The sequence below is a fragment of the Dermochelys coriacea genome, chromosome 11 (assembly GCF_009764565.3).
Source record: "Dermochelys coriacea isolate rDerCor1 chromosome 11, rDerCor1.pri.v4, whole genome shotgun sequence".
NCBI classification, from domain to species: Eukaryota; Metazoa; Chordata; order Testudines; family Dermochelyidae; genus Dermochelys; species Dermochelys coriacea.
The window spans coordinates 34,774,137-34,791,787 of NC_050078.2; the positions used below are offsets into that span (position 1 = coordinate 34,774,137).

The 17,651-nt window shown below is 39.7% G+C and overlaps 1 protein-coding gene across 1 annotated transcript in view; it reads right to left on the reverse strand.

Annotated features, from left to right (window-relative positions):
• Nucleotides 1-17,651, reverse strand: part of DPP4 (dipeptidyl peptidase 4) — a 75,656-nt gene that overhangs the window by 14,383 nt on the left and 43,622 nt on the right. Inside the window, 7 exon segments of the mRNA XM_043505197.1 lie at nt 738-792; nt 1,981-2,175; nt 4,861-4,930; nt 7,227-7,325; nt 9,924-9,971; nt 11,075-11,199; nt 11,777-11,830. Coding sequence (XP_043361132.1) covers nt 738-792; nt 1,981-2,175; nt 4,861-4,930; nt 7,227-7,325; nt 9,924-9,971; nt 11,075-11,199; nt 11,777-11,830 — 646 coding nt within the window.

Consider the following 17,651-nt stretch of genomic DNA (forward strand, 5'->3'; position numbering starts at 1 on the left):
GGTCACTATTCCAAAAGGGAGCATTCTGTACTGAAAATGGTCGGATTCCATCATGAATATAAGAAACCGTCTGTGAATGGGATGACTGTCTAAGTGAAAAAACAGGCATCCTTCATGCTGAGAGCCATAAACCAAATGTCCTTTTCTAAAGATGGGATTATAGATGCCAAGGTGACCATGCAAAATTTGATTTGCGAATGAAGTACTTGAGATGGCGGAAGTCGAGGAGTGATAGTCAACTGTCCTTCTTTTGCAGTACCAGGAGGTAAGTTGAATAAAACCTGTTCCCTTGGTATTAAGGACGAATGTGTTCTACTGCTTCTCACTGCAATAGGGGGTTGCTCAAGAATAACCTCATGAGTGGCTTCCAAGGATGTGTGGGGAAGGGAATTTTGGAGGAGGTAGGCATGCAAACTCTATCATATAGCCAGATTGGATTATGTTCAGCACCCACTTGACTGTGCAGGTCTTTTGGGCACCAGAGGGACCATCACTCAAAGAATTACAATTTAGGCATGTGCTTTAAAAATTTGCTGAGGCAAGGCATTAGCGAAGAGCTGCCAATTTGATAGCTCTGTAAATTGAGGTATCCCTTTTGTCCATAGGACATGTTCAGAAGCAGCATCAGTGCAGACTTAGTCACATTATATAGCTAGTGTGTAGAGTAAAAGACACACAGCTAAGTCTTTATAATTACCTAATAGAGATTAATCAGCGAAAGTAATCTGAATACTCACCCAGCCCCAAATAGCTATTCTGTTCTTATCGACAAAGCTCATTTCAGAAAATGTTCTAAATGCAAACAAAAATCAAACACTCACTAGATTGCAGAGATTTTAGAGTAGTGTAATCACGTGGAATTCCCTGTTTTCTGATATGCAAATTTTAACTCATACGCCTAGGGCTGGACCATTTGGGCCAGTGATTGCTTGCGACAAAATGTAATGGGTCACCTTTTTCTGAACTTCATAAAATCTGGGGAGTTTAAAGGTTTTTATGTGTGTAACTGATAGAAAACAAAACCTTGCAGCTTTGTAAAAAAAAAAAAAAAAAAAAAAATGCTCAGCTCAGATTTAGCCTAGATGATTTTTTGGTATGATATTGGCAGCCCCAAAGATATGAAATGGTAAGAGCCAGGGATTACATATGGTCCTTACAGGAGAGATGAGGGCTGAAAAACAATCCCTGAAACTCAAGTCAGGTAAATTCCTTTTCAACCCTGAAGTTCACTTCTCAGTGATACTGGTGCAATCTCATTGACTTCATTTACTTCAACTAGGTCCATCAGTGTAAGCTGAATGGTGAATATGACTACAGGTGAAAATGCTGATTAGCTCAGCAGATACAAACAGAAGTCAGTCTTGATAAACTGAACACAATTTATTTTAAAATATAGTCTGCTTTTTGTGCTCCCTATCAAAAAAGTCCTTGGTCATCAGTCAACAGTTAAATATTAGTAAGGTAATGATTAGAAGATGGTATATAACAAACATACACATTTTGAAAATTTCACCAGAAGTGACTACTAGCACAGAGTCACAAAAGGAAGTTTGTGGACAAGTCCAACGTAGAACTTGGGTCTCTTGACTCTGAGTCATATGCTACAGTGACAAGATTATCCTCTCTCTCTTTCATAATATTACCACTATAATAAAGTTTTTGCTGATGAAGCAGAGCCTCCCCTCACTGTATGTCATGATGTTCCTTGTTTTATTTATATACTAATTAAACATTTACTTAAACATGTACTACTTAAACATGACTACTGCTCCGCATATAGAATTAAATAGTATTTAGCCAGTTTTTTGGTACAAATTTCAGTGTAACTATTTGACAAATCTATTTCTGCCCCCCTCTCCCTGATTTTTATGAGTTGTTTATTGAATAGAAAGAAGAGTGCCTTGGTTTATCACTCTTAAAACTTCAACAGTTGAGACATCAAGCGTTATAATAGTTAATAAAACAGTTCAGTGTGCTTACCTAGCTGCTGAGATTTGATCCTCTACTTCATATGTTCCCAATCTCCGATTTACTGCATGCATAATTTCATCTCCTTGGTAGCCACTTCCTCTGCCATCAAAGCTAGCCACAATGATCTGTTCTGTGCTTGCAAGGTATGTAGCCCAATTGATACGGAAAGCATAATCTACTTTCTGACTGCAGGGCCCTGCATAGCTGTGAAAGAATCCCAAAGGAGTAAAACATTCTGCTGTTCATTTATTCTCTCATAAAGAATATGTGATACAGTTATTGCTGAAAATCAAACAGGCAAACTTAAAAACTAAACTGACCATCAGAAATGTGTGAAACCCATCCACTGCTTACCCCAAACCCCTGCTTTTACTGGGTAAGAGCAGCAGTCTTAGTGGAATTATTCACATGAGTGAGCACTGCAGGACCTGACCCTCCTTTAGGAATTCAATTGCTTTGCACTATAGTAACAACCATGAGATGATTTCAATAGGGGATCAAGAATCCTAAGCAAAGTCCCTCTCTCTTTGTTTCAAACTGATGCTATTGTTTAACTGAATGAATCTATTTCTGGTGCTCTGTTTAATTATTATTCATTATTTGTCTCATTAAAATGTTAAATCAACAGTAAACAGCCTTCACTTGTGAAAATACAAAACAAAAACCCCATGTTATTTTATCACACTTCCAGTGACTCATCAGTGAAATTTAAAAACAAAAAAACCACCCCATAGACTAATCAAACTATTTCCCACGGAGGCTTGAAAGGAAGAAATGAGAAATGATTGTTATTGTACTTTCTTTTTTTTAAACTACTTTGGAGGCACTCAGATATTATGGACATAGAGCTGCATAAGTACTCTAACAGATACGGTTAGATTAGCTAGATCAGCAAGTATCATCTTTACTAATCTAGCATTCTGATTCTGAAGAATTCATTGTATGCTGTCTTGTTTATTCTCAATGGGAGACCTTACATGAGTAGGACCTGCAAGACTGGGCCCCAAAACTAACCAACTATATTTCCCTTTTGGGGAAAAAGGAGGAGACTTTTTAAAAGGGAAAATAGGCATTAACAGAAAAAAATCTGAACAATAAAAGGACTCGTTATCTACCTCATATGTCTACGCACTTCACTTTCAAAACTGAACCATACATATGTAAGAACTTCAAGAGACCCTTTTAACAAGTGAAGGGGGTTTACTGTTCATTACAACTATAAGTAGGCAAATAATGAATAATGCTAGCCAATGCTATTAAATAAAGAAAAAGAGGTAACTGATTTCTATGTTGAGAGGAAACCAATGTAACTCCTGAATTATGCCATTTTCCTTGTGGAGCCAGTTTTCAGTAAATATGGAAATTAGTTAGCCATTTCTATGCATAGCCAATTTCAGTAATTCTCACTAAAGAAAAATAATTAATGAAAATACATTAGTATGAGCAGGAGAGAGTGAGGAAGAAAAGGAACAAAGAAAATACGTTCAAGGTCCAGTGAATGTGTCTTCTTTTTTGTGCTTACGAATTCGTTGGTCTGATTCTCTGTTAATATGGAGATTATCACATACCTGTACAATACAGTACAGTTCTCTTACATAAACCTGTACAGCCCATTTCTTTTCTGGGTTTTGGAACCAGGAAAAGTTAGACAAATTTGTCACTTAGCCTTGGTTTTCTAGTCAGTTGCCTCTAATATGTATTATTGGTCCAATTGAAAGCCTGCTGAAGTCAATGGGAGTCTATCCATTGACTTCAATGGGTTTTGGGTCAGGCTGCAAAAGGACCATGGTCAGCTGTTTTCACAACAATCTGGAAACAGGGCCTGGTCCTCAAGGATACAGAGTAACTCTTTTCAGAGTAGCAGCCCTGTTAGTCTGTATTCGCAAAAAGAAAAGGAGTACTTGTAGCACCGTAGAGACTAACAAATTTATTAGAGCATAAGCTTTTGTGAGCTACAGCTCACTTCATCGGATGCATTTGGTGGAAAAAACAGACGAGAGATTTATATACACACACACAGAACATGAAACAATGGGTTTATCATACACACTGTAAGGAGAGTGATCACTTAAGATAAGCCATCACCAGCAGCGGGGGGGGGGGGGGGAAGGAGGAAAACCTTTCATGGTGACAAGCAAGGTAGGCTAATTCCAGCAGTTAACAAGAATATCAGAGGAACAGTGGGGGGTGGGGTGGGGGGGAGAAATACCATGGGGAAATAGTTTTACTTTGTGTAATGACTCATCCATTCCCAGTCTCTATTCAAGCCTAAATTAATTGTATCCAGTTTGCAAATTAATTCCAATTCAGCAGTCTCTCGTTGGAGTCTGTTTTTGAAGCTTTTTTGTTGAAGGATAGCCACTCTTAGGTCTGTGATCGAGTGACCAGAGAGATTGAAGTGTTCTCCAACTGGTTTTTGAATGTTATAATTCTTGACGTCTGATTTGTGTCCATTCATTCTTTTACGTAGAGACTGTCCAGTTTGGCCAATGTACATGGCAGAGGGGCATTGCTGGCACATGATGGCATATATCACAAGAGTAACTCTTGTGTGCTCTGAACTCCTATTGACTTCAGTGGGAGCTGAGGGTGCTCAGCACCTCATGGAAAGGGCACAGAATCTTAGAGGATTATGCCTGAAGAGTATCCAGGGCCATAAGCAACAGATACCTTTGTTAAACCTTGCAGCATCTGACAGTCCACATGCTTAAGAGGTCCACTGTAGAACAAACCACATGACAATCTATAGAAAACTGGGATTCACAATGGCTTCTCTGTCTCTTAAACCCACTTTTAAAGGTAATTAGAGGCCAGTTGTGTGTTTTCTGAAATTAGAAGTCTTTGAAGGAAATGAAAGTGATTACATTGCTAATATACTTGAAGACTTACACATCAAGGAGCAGAGGGTACTTCTTCGATGAATCAAAGTGGGGAGGTAAGATCATCTGATACCACAATGCTAAAAGTAAAAAAATAAGTTTGATTTGTATTAGTTGTGCTATGGAATAACTAACATACAGCCACACTGTTCACATAATCAGTAAAGTACGTTTGAGTCATCCATTAATTTTTTTAAAATTGTACAAAAAAAAACATTTAATTCAAAAATGCCCTAAAACAAATTAGTCTAGATTTAGATTTACTAGGTTAATTAGAAACCTTGACTCATAATGTCTTTGTGGTTTAAAAGTAAGTCACTGGAAATTCTGAAGCTGGTAGTTACAATTTTTTTAAAAAAATTCTCAGTATGTTTTCTGTAGTTCAGAGTCTACATTTAATGTGGAAATCTTCACAAAGTGGTGTGCTGCCAGTCTGATATCAGCTCAGAAAATGCTTTTCTAGTCAACTTTCTAGCTCCCATGTCCCAAATGAGAGAAAAAATTGAGTGGAAATTATGAACTTCCCAGGTAAATGTGGAACAACGAACTCCGTTCAATGGTCTATGAACAAAATCTAAGAAATGTGTTTTATTACATTTACATCATGGGAATAGCAATGCAATTCCATGCTTTTCCTCTTGGAACTGTGATGGGAGAGCTGGGCTGATAAGATTTAACCAAACATATTAAGTGCAGACTGTGAAGGCTATAGGGAGTGCTGCAGACTTAGTGGTTTACTTGTTCACTGAAGGATTTTACTGGAATGGATGTTGCACACAGCATGTAATGAGTGTTCTAGGAATGTGCTGTGTTCTAATGGTTAGAGTCCAAGTGTTTCAGGAATTTGCAGAGTTCAGACTACACATGACGTTAAAATACAAAGGTGCTAAGTGAGACATTCAAAAATTAAGACCCTGGGTCATATGCTGTTGAAAGTGTTTTTCCTCTTTGTGCTCTGTAGATGTAGGTATACACATCTTCATTGAGATGTACAAGACACATGGGATTTAAGAGGATATTTGTATCTGAAGTTTAAATTAGTGGGATTTTTTTTTCTGCCCAGTACTACACAAAGAAAGAAGAGGAAATTCCCCTTACCCAACAGCTTCTACCCAGAAGAGATGAAGTAGTAAGAGGAAGAAGGAATAAAAAGATGAACACACAACTGATAGCATGAAGATCATCTTTAAACCTCCATCTTCCCTGGTAGTTTCCATCTTTAACCCTACTAAAAGTGTCACTAAAATAAAAGACAGAAACACAAAGATAAAGGAGAGCTATAATATTAATGAGATAACAATGGGAGGAGGGAGTTATCAAAAAAGTGCAACAAAGAAGTTTGTAAAACTTGATTCCTGTAAGAATGATCATTTTGTTGAACAGAATGAATGTGTGTCACAAAAAACAGGCTGACACTAGAGGTTGGAATCAAGAATAGTCCAGGAAGGCACTGTGCATACTTCTCATAGCCTATCAATGCTCCTCAACCAAGTATCAATTCAAGGCAAGACTCCAAGGAAACTTAAGGGGCCATAAGCCAAAACGGCTGATTTGGGTTCCTTGAAACCATGCAAATCCAAACCAGCATGATTCATAAAGCATTAGTGGCGAATTCACCTAGTGGGCAATTTAGCCCCATATCTAACATCTATAATAACCACTTAAAACAAATTCTTTAAGCACTAACACTGTTATATTGTTATTCAGAAAACCGTGAGTCAGTAGAATATTCAAGCATACACATACTTTTAAGCACGTGAGTCATTCCACTAACTTCAGTTGGACTACTCACATATTGAATTTACACACATGCTTACGTGCTTTGCTGAATTGGGGGCCTTAATAACCCAAAAGTTTTCTAGAAATTTAAATCCTGCATCTATTTTTGAAGAATCATAGTACCACTCCAGTATGATCTCTGTTTTCAAACACCAGACACCCACATTAAATGTGCCTTTAAATTAACATAAATGAGTAATCTCTTTAAACCAATTAAAATTCTACTATGAGCTTTCTGGCGTAGCAGCACTTTTATCCTTTAATTCTGATGCTTCACCCCACCACATATATTAGCAACTAAAGAGCAGTCATCCACAACATCATCAAGAAGAAAGCACAAAGATACACACTCTACAAAAGAAATTTGTCAAGGGTAGCAGCTGGTTTTATTCTGTGTAATTTCAACAGTGCTGTCATTTCACTATTTACACACACACACACACTCTCTCTCTCTAAACTAAAAGTTTTAAGAACCAAAATAAATGCAGCTTTAGTCTTCAATTAGAATATATTTAAGGAAGTTTCTAGCCTGGGATTTTCAAAATGTATTGCATCTTTCCTAAAAATGGTAAAGATTAAGACATATTTTTAACTTACTGTATCCATTCAGACTAATGCTGTCAACTCTTTTGGAAGGCATTTGAATATCCTTCAACATACTGTCCAAATCTGTGTTGTTTTCCAAAATTCTGATGACTAAATAACAAGGTGGATAAAAATGTATTTAATTTAAATTAAAAAATCATTCATTTTTCCTTTTTAAAAATAAACCTGTTTAAAATTCAATTTGAAATTGACAAGCTACATTGGGACCAAAATTTACTATAATCTATTCAAATCATTTAAATAAATAAAAATATGCTGCATCATTGAGCCCTCTTCAAATTCTAACGAGTTACAGGTTGCTGGTTTTTTAAAAAATTATATACACAATCAGGGGGAAACACTTCAACTTTTGAGGTCAACTCAGTTTCCTGTAGTGTATTAAATATTTATATTATTTTCAGTCTTTTTAGAGCAAATGCTGGTATTTATATTTTTCTATATTTAAGCACTTTCAGTTTCTGTTGTTCAGAAGAACTTTTGCATACTGGGATTTTCAAAAGCACTTGTACAGATTCACACCCAGCTTCCATTGATTTCAATGGGAGTTGTGGATTGTGCTTAGGTGCTTTTGAAAATTCCACTAGGGGTTAGATTCATAAAGGAGATTTAGGATGAACATCGCAGTGTCTAACATTTAGGCGCCCTGCCACCAGGTGGAATTCACAGCTCTGAGTTAGGTGGCCAGGCTCGCTGTACAATGCATGGGGTGAGTTAGGTGCCTAAGAATGAGATTCACAGAAGCCAGCAAGCTGAGTGGAGAACTGCTTGAGCTAGCCAATAGGAAATGTCAAAGAGAGGGGTGAGGCCTAATCCCTGCCCTAGGAGGGAACTAGATGGCTAAATCTCAACCAGATGGATGTCCTTCTCTTTGTTTGGGATTCAAAGCTGAGAGCCCTCTCATGGAGTTAAGTGTCTAAGTCAGGCCTGGGGTTTGAGCACTTCTGGGGCTCTAAGGAAGCTGGCACCTGTGCTTTCAACAGGAGAGTTTGAGATCTGCCCCAAAATACTGCATAAGCCAGTAGTTGGCATAGCTGCATCAGGCAGAATGGAGATTCAAACTCAGGTCTCCCATATCCTGAGTGAGTGCTCTGACCACTGGGCTAGTGTTTAGTGTCTGGCTGTATTATGTACATGGCCCAAGTCAATAGATATGCTTTAAAGTGGGTTCTGAGCACATCCATCAGATCCGCACCTTCAGGTGAAATAGGTGGGGGAGAGCCTAGCTTCTGACTTCAACCAAGGCTTAGGTGCGAGTTAGGCACCAAACTGTTCAGTGGTTTCAGGACTGATGCAGCTATGGACGTGCCAGTGGCAGAAATTTAGGTGCATAGGGGACTTAACCAGTGGAAATGTAGGTGCCGTCACAGTTAGGTGGCAGTTAAGCAGGGGCTTTGTGGATCTAAATTTTGGATTTAGATGTCTAAAGTGACACGCATCTAAGTCCCGCTTGTAAATCTAGCCCTATACACCCATCTGCATCTTTAGGTGCCTAATTACCTTTGAAAATCTGGCCCCTTGTGCTTCAAGGTTTTATAGCATTAGTAGATCTCATCTTTTTTCACCTACTTTTTATTAATGGATTGGAAAAGGAAAACAAACTTTCCTGCTTTTTTTCCCAACACCCGATCAGTTTCTCAACTTTGAATGAACTAGTCCAAATGAAGATTATATTGTCTGTGCACCTGCTAGTTAAACTGACACCAAAAGTAATTAAAGCATACTGGGATTTTCAAAAGCACCTGAACAGATTCACACCCAGCACCTTTAGGCACCTATCTGAACCTTTAGGTACCCAACTACTTTTGAAAATCTGTCTTATGGTGACCAGAAACAACCCATAAATTCCCTAACAGCAGTTAATCTGTCCTTTGTTTAATAAATCAGTTTGAAATGCAAAACATGGTATAAACCTGCTTTTGTTCCTTACGTATCCAACACATTTAACGTAACTTTATTTGTAGAAAAACAATTTATTAGGGTTGGTTTTGTACATTTTTAACTGAATTTCAGTTTCCATTCAAATCCACCTTGGCAGAAATCATGAGTAAAATTTTATATAGTAAACAAGAAATGCATCATTCACTATTTTCTAAGACAATAAAAATGTGAAAATTAAGAATCTGAACCAATTGTTGAGCTATATAATTAATTACTTATATAGATATAGTATATCTTCCTTGTTAGCAAAAAGTAGTATCAAATTTATTGTGATGGCTACAGTTAGTTACAAATCAATATCATTTAATGGTTATACCAACCAATGAGAATGAACCTTGCTTTAGGAAAATAAATAAAAAGTAAAAAACAAGAGTAAAATTTATTATTTAAATAAGTTTTCTTGCTTGCTGATTTAAATCAATGCTGAAAATCAATACACCTTGTTAAAACAACAGAAATAAATGGCAAGTCTGATTACTGAATTCCTGTGCATTTTATCTCATTCTACTGGGAAAAACTCAGAGTTAGCCAGGACACAATTGACTGTCAAAAATTAGGTTTCAGAGTAGCAGCCACCTTAGTCTGTATCCGCAAAAAGAAAATGAGTACTTGTGGCACCTAGTCTCTATGGTGCCACAAGTACTCCTTTTCTTTTTGTCAAAAATTAAAATATCCTAAGACTAAAGGATACCCCATATCTACTACACACATAGACACACACTGCAATTGAAAATAGAGAAGATCAAATACCACGATCGTCACTACTTCTGGACAGCATAGAAGTGGGCAGGCCGGGACCTGTTGACACAAGAAAAGAACATCTGTGTTTTAGTTGAATGCCTTTTTAAACGTGATCCTGTAACACTAACTAGGACAGTGTGATTTCCAAAATGTTCAGCTTGGGAAAGTATCTGAATCTTTTAAGGACCATCACTGAAATCCCAAAAGTCTCCCCAAAGGCCCTCCACCTACTTTCCACAGAAGCCCCAGGTTCCCCCCTCCCTCCCATGTTTGAGAGAGACCCAAAGTGAGAAAGCATTGGCTTAAGATTTCAGCACCTTAAAAGAATGTGCAGTTCAGAACTCAGGGGTGATTCAGATGCTTTTTTCCCTGAACTAGCTAATTCGTCCCTATCACTTTCCAGTATGTGTGCCAGTAGGAGAGCTCAGATATTTCTTGGACTCTAAATATTGGACACTAAATATTTCTTGGATATTAATCGCACTCACTGAGGATTTCTCTTCCCTAAAAAGTAAATCTCTGGCCTTGCTCCCAAAGGAACATCCAAGTCCTTCCACAATATACAGCTCTCTACAGCAGCATCTTCCCTTCCAAGTCTCCCTCTGGAATTCTGCCACTGATTCTCCTTGAACCACCAGTCATCATAAAGGCAAGAATCTATTTTCCACACTCCACTTCTGGAGTGAGAGTGTCACCTCTATGATACTTGAGGGCATTAAAGTATTCAGAATTGAAGAGAGGGGGTTATAGTAGCTCATTCTTTGAGATGAGCCATCCGCACTGGCACATGCCACTGACCCTAATCTGTTGTCCTTCTGAGCATGCTGCAAGATGCATCTGTTTGCACAGGCGGCTTCAGAGATGGGTCTTGCTGGGGGGTTAGATCTGCATGGGAGAGGGGAATTGTATGTTTTCTTGGGGGGTTGAGTTCTGCTGACTGTTGGGGTAAGCTATCATTCCATTTTATTTTTATTCTTATAATTTGTGTGGCATGTGCTTAGAGCCTAGGACAGGCAGCTGTTAATTATTGCATAAATCCAAAGAAACAACAATGAACACACAGCATTGTTCTTTAGCATGTACCACAGACATTGTTGGTTGAACCCCTCCTAATTAAATACTGAGTCACATCTGCATCTATTAGTTTGGGTCATACTCACCATAACAATTCAGCAGATAATATTGTGCATCATTGCTGAAGGATGCAGAATAATACTGACATCTGTCTTTGTCCAGATCACAGCTCACGCACTTAGGTGTGGTTGGATCATTTCCAGCTGACACTCTGCAAAGTGATGGAAAGTTTCATTTAAAAGGTAAATGACATTTCTGAAAACATCCATTCAGTCACCACAGTTGTCCGGTGACTAAACAATGCCAGATGGAATTTGTCTATTTTGCATCAGAGACGTATCTCTGTACAAACCATGCATAAGCATTTATGTAGAACAGAGCTCCCTAGTAACAATGCATTTCGCATTATGATGTGCTTTTCTTACAAACATGCTATTATATAGGGTATTAAGGTCCAGCCCTGTCCCCATTAAAGTCAACAGCAAAACTCCAGTTGACTTTAATGGCAGCAAAACCAGAAACTAGCACTCCAGAGTTCAGGGAATACTGCAATTTACATTATAATCAAAACTCTAAAATATGAATATTATAATGAGCATTTTTCATCTTCTAAAAATTCTTTTATTCTCTAACACAACAGCTTGTGATATTTTAATTAAATATCCCACACAGAACTGTACATTTTATTCAGGATCAATGGCTATTGAATATCTTAATCACTAAACTTGTCTATAACTTTCATTACATTCTTTTCATTTCTAAATTTGGAAATATAATAAGCATTATACTTATAAAGGTTTCTTCCTCCTGGCTTTCCACCAAATTCATTACTGAGGTAGTATCTATAAAACAACAGTTGAAGTAAGTTATTTATGGTGTATTTACACAAGACATAATGATCATTTAGATATTGCTTAATTACATTTTTATGCAGCAAATTTTTATTTAGAGAAGTTTATGTAACTCTGCCTAATGTAGGTAAGTATATGAAATATCCTGTGCTGCTCATATGTATATCTATCCAAACAAACTGTCACTGTATTATTTTTATATATTCAAAGTTGCCAAACTTAAGTAACTTGCTTCACATATTGTGGTATTTCTGCCTACCATAGCATTCGTGAAGATTAATGCAAATTCAGGGGAAGCAGAGAGAGAGAAGGCAGATCCTCAACTAGATAGAACACCTTGTGTTTGGACACAATAGTTGCAAGGAATGCTATACACCCTGAATGACGGCACCGTATCTTTAGGCGGGTGGGAATTTGTCTGTCTGGCCACAAAGGGTACAGAGCTTTATGGCTAGGGTGGGGGAGTGAGGCCAACTGCTGAAAAAAGGTGACAAGGGACCTGTCTCCCAAGATTGCTTGACAGAGAAATCTTTGGTGAGGTTAACCACAAAAAGGAAACTTACAAGAAGTGGAAACTTGGACAGATGACTAGGGAGAAGTATAAAAATATTGCTCGAGCATGCAGGGGTGCAATCAGGAAGACCAAAGAACAACTGGAATAGCAGCTAGCAAGGGATGTGAAGGGTAACAAGAAGGGTTTCTACAGGTATGTTAGCAATAAGGTGGTGGTCATGGAAAGTGTGGGACTCCTACCGAATGGGGGATGCAACCTAGTGACAGATGATGTGGAAAAAGATGAAGTACTCAATGCTTTTTTTGCCTTGGTCTTCACTGACAAAGTCAGCTCCCAGACTGCTGCACTGGGCAGCACAATATGGGGAGGAGGTGATCAGGCCCTCAGTTGTGAAAGAACAGGTTAAGGACGATTTAGGAAAGCTGGGCATGCATAAGTCAATGGGGCCGGTTGCAGTGCATCCAAGGGTGCTGAGGGAGTTGGTTGATATGATTGCCAAGCCATTGGCCACTATCTTTAAAAACTCATGGCAATTGAGGGAGGTCTCGGATGAAAAAAATCATGGAGCAGGTCCTCAAAGAATCAATCCTGAAGCACTTAGAGGAGAGGAAAGTGATCAGGAACAGTCAGCATGGATTCACCAAGGGAAGGTCATGCCTGACTAATCTAATCGCCTTTTATGATGAGATTACTGGTTCTGTGGATGAAGGGAAAGCAGTGGATGTATTGTTTCTTGACTTTAGCAAAGCTTTTGACACGGTCTCCCACAGCATTCTTGTCAGCAAGTTAAGGAAGTATGGGCTGGATGAATGCACTATAAGGTGGGTAGAAAGCTGGCTAGATTGTCGGGCTCAACGGGTAGTGATCAATGGCTCCATGTCTAGTTGGCAGCCGGTGTCAAGTGGAGTGCCCCAGGGGTCGGTCCTGGGGCCCGTTTTGTTCAATATCTTCATAAATGATCTGGAGGATGGTGTGGATTGCACTCTCAGCAAATTTGCGGATGATACTAAACTGGGAGGAGTGGTAGATACGCTGGAGGGGAGGGATAGGATACAGAAGGACCTAGACAAATTGGAAGATTGGGCCAAAAGAAATCTAATGAGGTTCAATAAGGATAAGTGCAGGGTCCTGCACTTAGGATGGAAGAATCCAATGCACCGCTACAGACTAGGGACCGAATGGCTCGGCAGCAGTTCTGCGGAAAAGGACCTAGGGGTGACAGTGGACGAGAAGCTGGATATGAGTCAGCAGTGTGCCCTTGTTGCCAAGAAGGCCAATGGCATTTTGGGATGTATAAGTAGGGGCATAGCGAGCAGATCGAGGGACGTGATCGTTCCCCTCTATTCGACACTGGTGAGGCCTCATGTGGAGTACTGTGTCCAGTTTTGGGCCCCACACTACAAGAAGGATGTGGATAAATTGGAAAGAGTACAGCGAAGGGCAACAAAAATGATTAGGGGTCTAGAGCACATGACTTATGAGGAGAGACTGAGGGAGCTGGGATTGTTTAGTCTGCAGAAGAGAAGAATGAGGGGGGATTTGATAGCTGCTTTCAACTACCTGAAAGGGGGTTTCAAAGAGGATGGCTCTAGACTGTTCTCAATGGTAGCAGATGACAGAACGAGGAGTAATGGTCTCAAGTTGCAATGGGGGAGGTTTAGATTGGATATTAGGAAAAACTTTTTCACTAAGAGGGTGGTGAAACACTGGAATGCGTTACCTAGGGAGGTGGTAGAATCTCCTTCCTTAGAGGTTTTTAAGGTCAGGCTTGACAAAGCCCTGGCTAGGATGATTTAACTGGGACTTGGTCCTGCTTTGAGCAGGGGGTTGGACTAGATGACCTTCTGGGGTCCCTTCCAACCCTGATATTCTATGATTCTATGATTGGAAAAAGGCAAATACAGTGCCCATTTTTAAAAAAAGGAAGGAGGAAAATCTGGGGAACTACAGCCTTACCTCAGTCCCTGTAAAAATCCCTGTAAAAATCATGGAGCAGGTCCTCAAGGAAACCATTTTGAAGCACTTGGAGGCAATGATGGTGATCAGGAACAGTCAACATGGATTCACCAAGGTCAAATCATACCTGACCAACCTGATTGCCTTCTATGATGAGATAACTGTCTCTGTGGATATCGGGAAAGCAGTGGATGTGATGTAACTTGATTTTAGCAAAGCTTTTGATACAGTCTCCCACAGTATTCTTGGCAGCAAGTTAAAGTAGTATAGATTGGATGAATGGACTATAAGGTGGATAGAAATCTGGCTACATTGTCGGGCTCAATGGGTAATGATCAATGGCTCAATGTCTAGTTGGCAGCTGGTATCAAGCAGAGTGCCCCAGGGGTCAGTCCTGGGTCCGGTTTTGTTCAACATCTTCATTAATAAGCTGAATGATGGGACAGATTGCACTCTCAGGAAGTTTGCGGATGACATTAACCTGGTAGGAGAGGTAGAAGATAGGGATAAGGTCCAGAGTGACTTAGACAAATTGGAGGATTGGACCTAAAGAATTCTGATGAGGTTCAACCAGGTCAAATGCAAAAAGTCATGCACTTAGGATGGAAGAATCCCATTCACTGCTACAGGCTGGGGACCGACTGGCTAAATGACAGTTCTGCAAAAAAGAACCTGGGGATTACACTGGATGAGAAGATGGATATGAGTCAACAGTGTGCCCTTGTTGCCAAGAAGGTTAACGGCATACTGAGCTGCATTAGTAGGAACATTGCCAGCACATTGAGGGACGTGATTATTCCCCTCTATTCGGCACTGGTGAGGCCACATCTGGAGTACTGCGTCCAGTTTTGGGCCCTCCTCTAAAAAAAGGATGTTGACAAATTAGAGAGAGTCCAGCGGAGGGCAACAAAAATGATTAGAGGGCTGGGGCACATGACTAACGAGGAGAGGCTGAGGGAACTGGGATTATTTAGTCTGCAGAAGAGAATAGTGAGGGGGATTTGATAGCAGCCTTCAACTACCTGAAGGGGGTTCCAAAGAGGATGGAACTAGGCTGTTCTCAGTGCAGATGAAAGAACAAGAAGCAATAGTCTCAAGCTGCAGTGGGGGAGGTCTAGGTTGGATATTAGGAAAAAACTATTTCATTAGAAGGGTGGTGAAGCACTGGAATGAGTTACCTAGGAAGGTGGTGGAACCTCCATCCTTAGAGGTTTTTAAGGCCCGGCTTGACAAAGCCCTGGCTGGGATGATTTAGTTGGAGCTGGTCCTGCTTTGAGCAGGGGGTTGGACTTGATGACCTCCTGAGATCTCTTCCAGTCCTAAATCTTCTATGATTCTATGCATGGCATTAAGGGAGATAGACTCCATGTTGCAACTCATGATGTAAGTGTAGGGCGGATGTCCAGTGCAGGTACTCCATAGGGAAGGGATACAGTGACCGAACACATGGCTTGGAGGTGTTCGTTAAAGAAACACAATGGTGAGGCCTGATGGGGAGTAGGGGCTCCTATGATTGGTACAGCAGGGAGCCAACCCCCATTTTTTATAGCCCACTTTAACCCTCCTATGAGGAGGGTGGATGGTAAGGTCCCAGCAGTGGATTGGCTGGGGGACCTGGATGGAATAAGAGGGGGAGCTGATGGAACCCCCCCCCACAGGGTAATTACGAAATAAACATGGTGTTACCTGTACTGTACACGTTTATCTGCTGGATTGTCCCAGACATCTAATAATAAAGTTGTGGCCTAATTAAAACCATATCAAATGTCTCCTGTCCTTTCGGTATAGCCAGACTATTATCCTCCCTTCATGGTCAGTGCCATGAAAACAGGTGAGGCTGGCCCCCCTCACTGATTTTATTGAGTTCCAAGATTGTTGAGGAGGGACAGAAGAGAGTCCTTCACAGATTTCATTAAGTCTTGGCTTGTACTTGTCATGCTACTGTCTGTTTGACACAGACAAGGTCATACTGAATGCTGCCACTGAGTATCTGAGTGCAAGACAGAAACACTACTCATGTCTCTATAGTTGGGATTGCCTATCAAAGGAACAAGCATGACCCTGGAGGCCAAGTGTTGTGAAATTACAGGCAGGGATAAAAGAATCCAAAGCACATGGAGAACCTGCCAATGTAGGAAACGCCAGCATAACTGATTAGAACAACAACAAAACAAGGAGGAAAGGGAACCACTGAAAATATTGTGACCACACTGGTTGATATAGAGCCTAAGTCAGTTCAGAAAAGTCTACACAGGAGCAGAAAAAAAAATGGATATGGTTAGATTTTGGCCTGTATTTTAAATTATGGAACAGAATCTTGGGTGTGCTAGCATAGGGGTTGGTACACACAATGAGGTGGGGCTTTCCACCCATCCTGGAGACAGCTGGGGGACAATTTGGCCTCTGCTGCAACTTAAAGCAGCCTCAGCATTAGCTGTAGCAGTCTCTATTGCCATTAGGAGCTGTTGTAACAGCTCTGGCCATGTCCCCTCCAACACATCCCTTATGCTGAGGAAGTGATAAGACATGGATTATACAGGAACTCTCTCTTGCTGGGGAAATCCCCAGCTGCCCATTTAAGACAGCTTTAAGTCACCTTTGAACCCCTGAAGTAGTGAAAAGGGCATCAAGCTAGGCCAAGGATCTGGTCTAATGCGTTTAGCTCTTTGGCTAAGTTATTAAAATAAAAAAAATAGCTAGGATGTAGGGTTCTCTCTTCACAAAAATTTGAAAAGAAAAATTTTCAAAACAGAAGTTACTATTTTGTGACTTTTTCTTCATGGAAAAAAATGTTTAGTAACTAGGGCTAATTGCAGTTAACTCGTGATTAACTAAAAAAAATTAATTGCGATTAATCGCAGGTTTAATCGCACTGTTAAACAGTAGAATACCAATTGAAATGTATTAAATATTTTGGATGTTTTTCTACATTTTCATATATATATTGTAGTCTGTGCTTTAATTGAAATCAAAGTGTATATTATTTTTATTACAAATATTTGCACTGTAAAAATGATAAACAAAAGAAAAAGCATTTTTCAATTGACCTCACACAAGTACTATAGTGCAATCTCTTTGTCGTGAAAATGCAATTTACAAATGTAGATTTTTTTTATTCCGTAACGTCTCTCAAAAACAAAACAATGTAAAAATTCAGAGCCTGCATGTCCACTCAGTTCTACTTCTTGTTCAGGCAATCGCAAAGACAAACAAGTTTGTTTACATTTACAGGAGATAATGCTGCCTGCTTATTTACCATTTCACCAGAAAGTGAGAACAGGCATTTGCATGACACTTTCGTAGGGGGCATTGCAAGGTATTTATGTGCCAGATACACTAAAC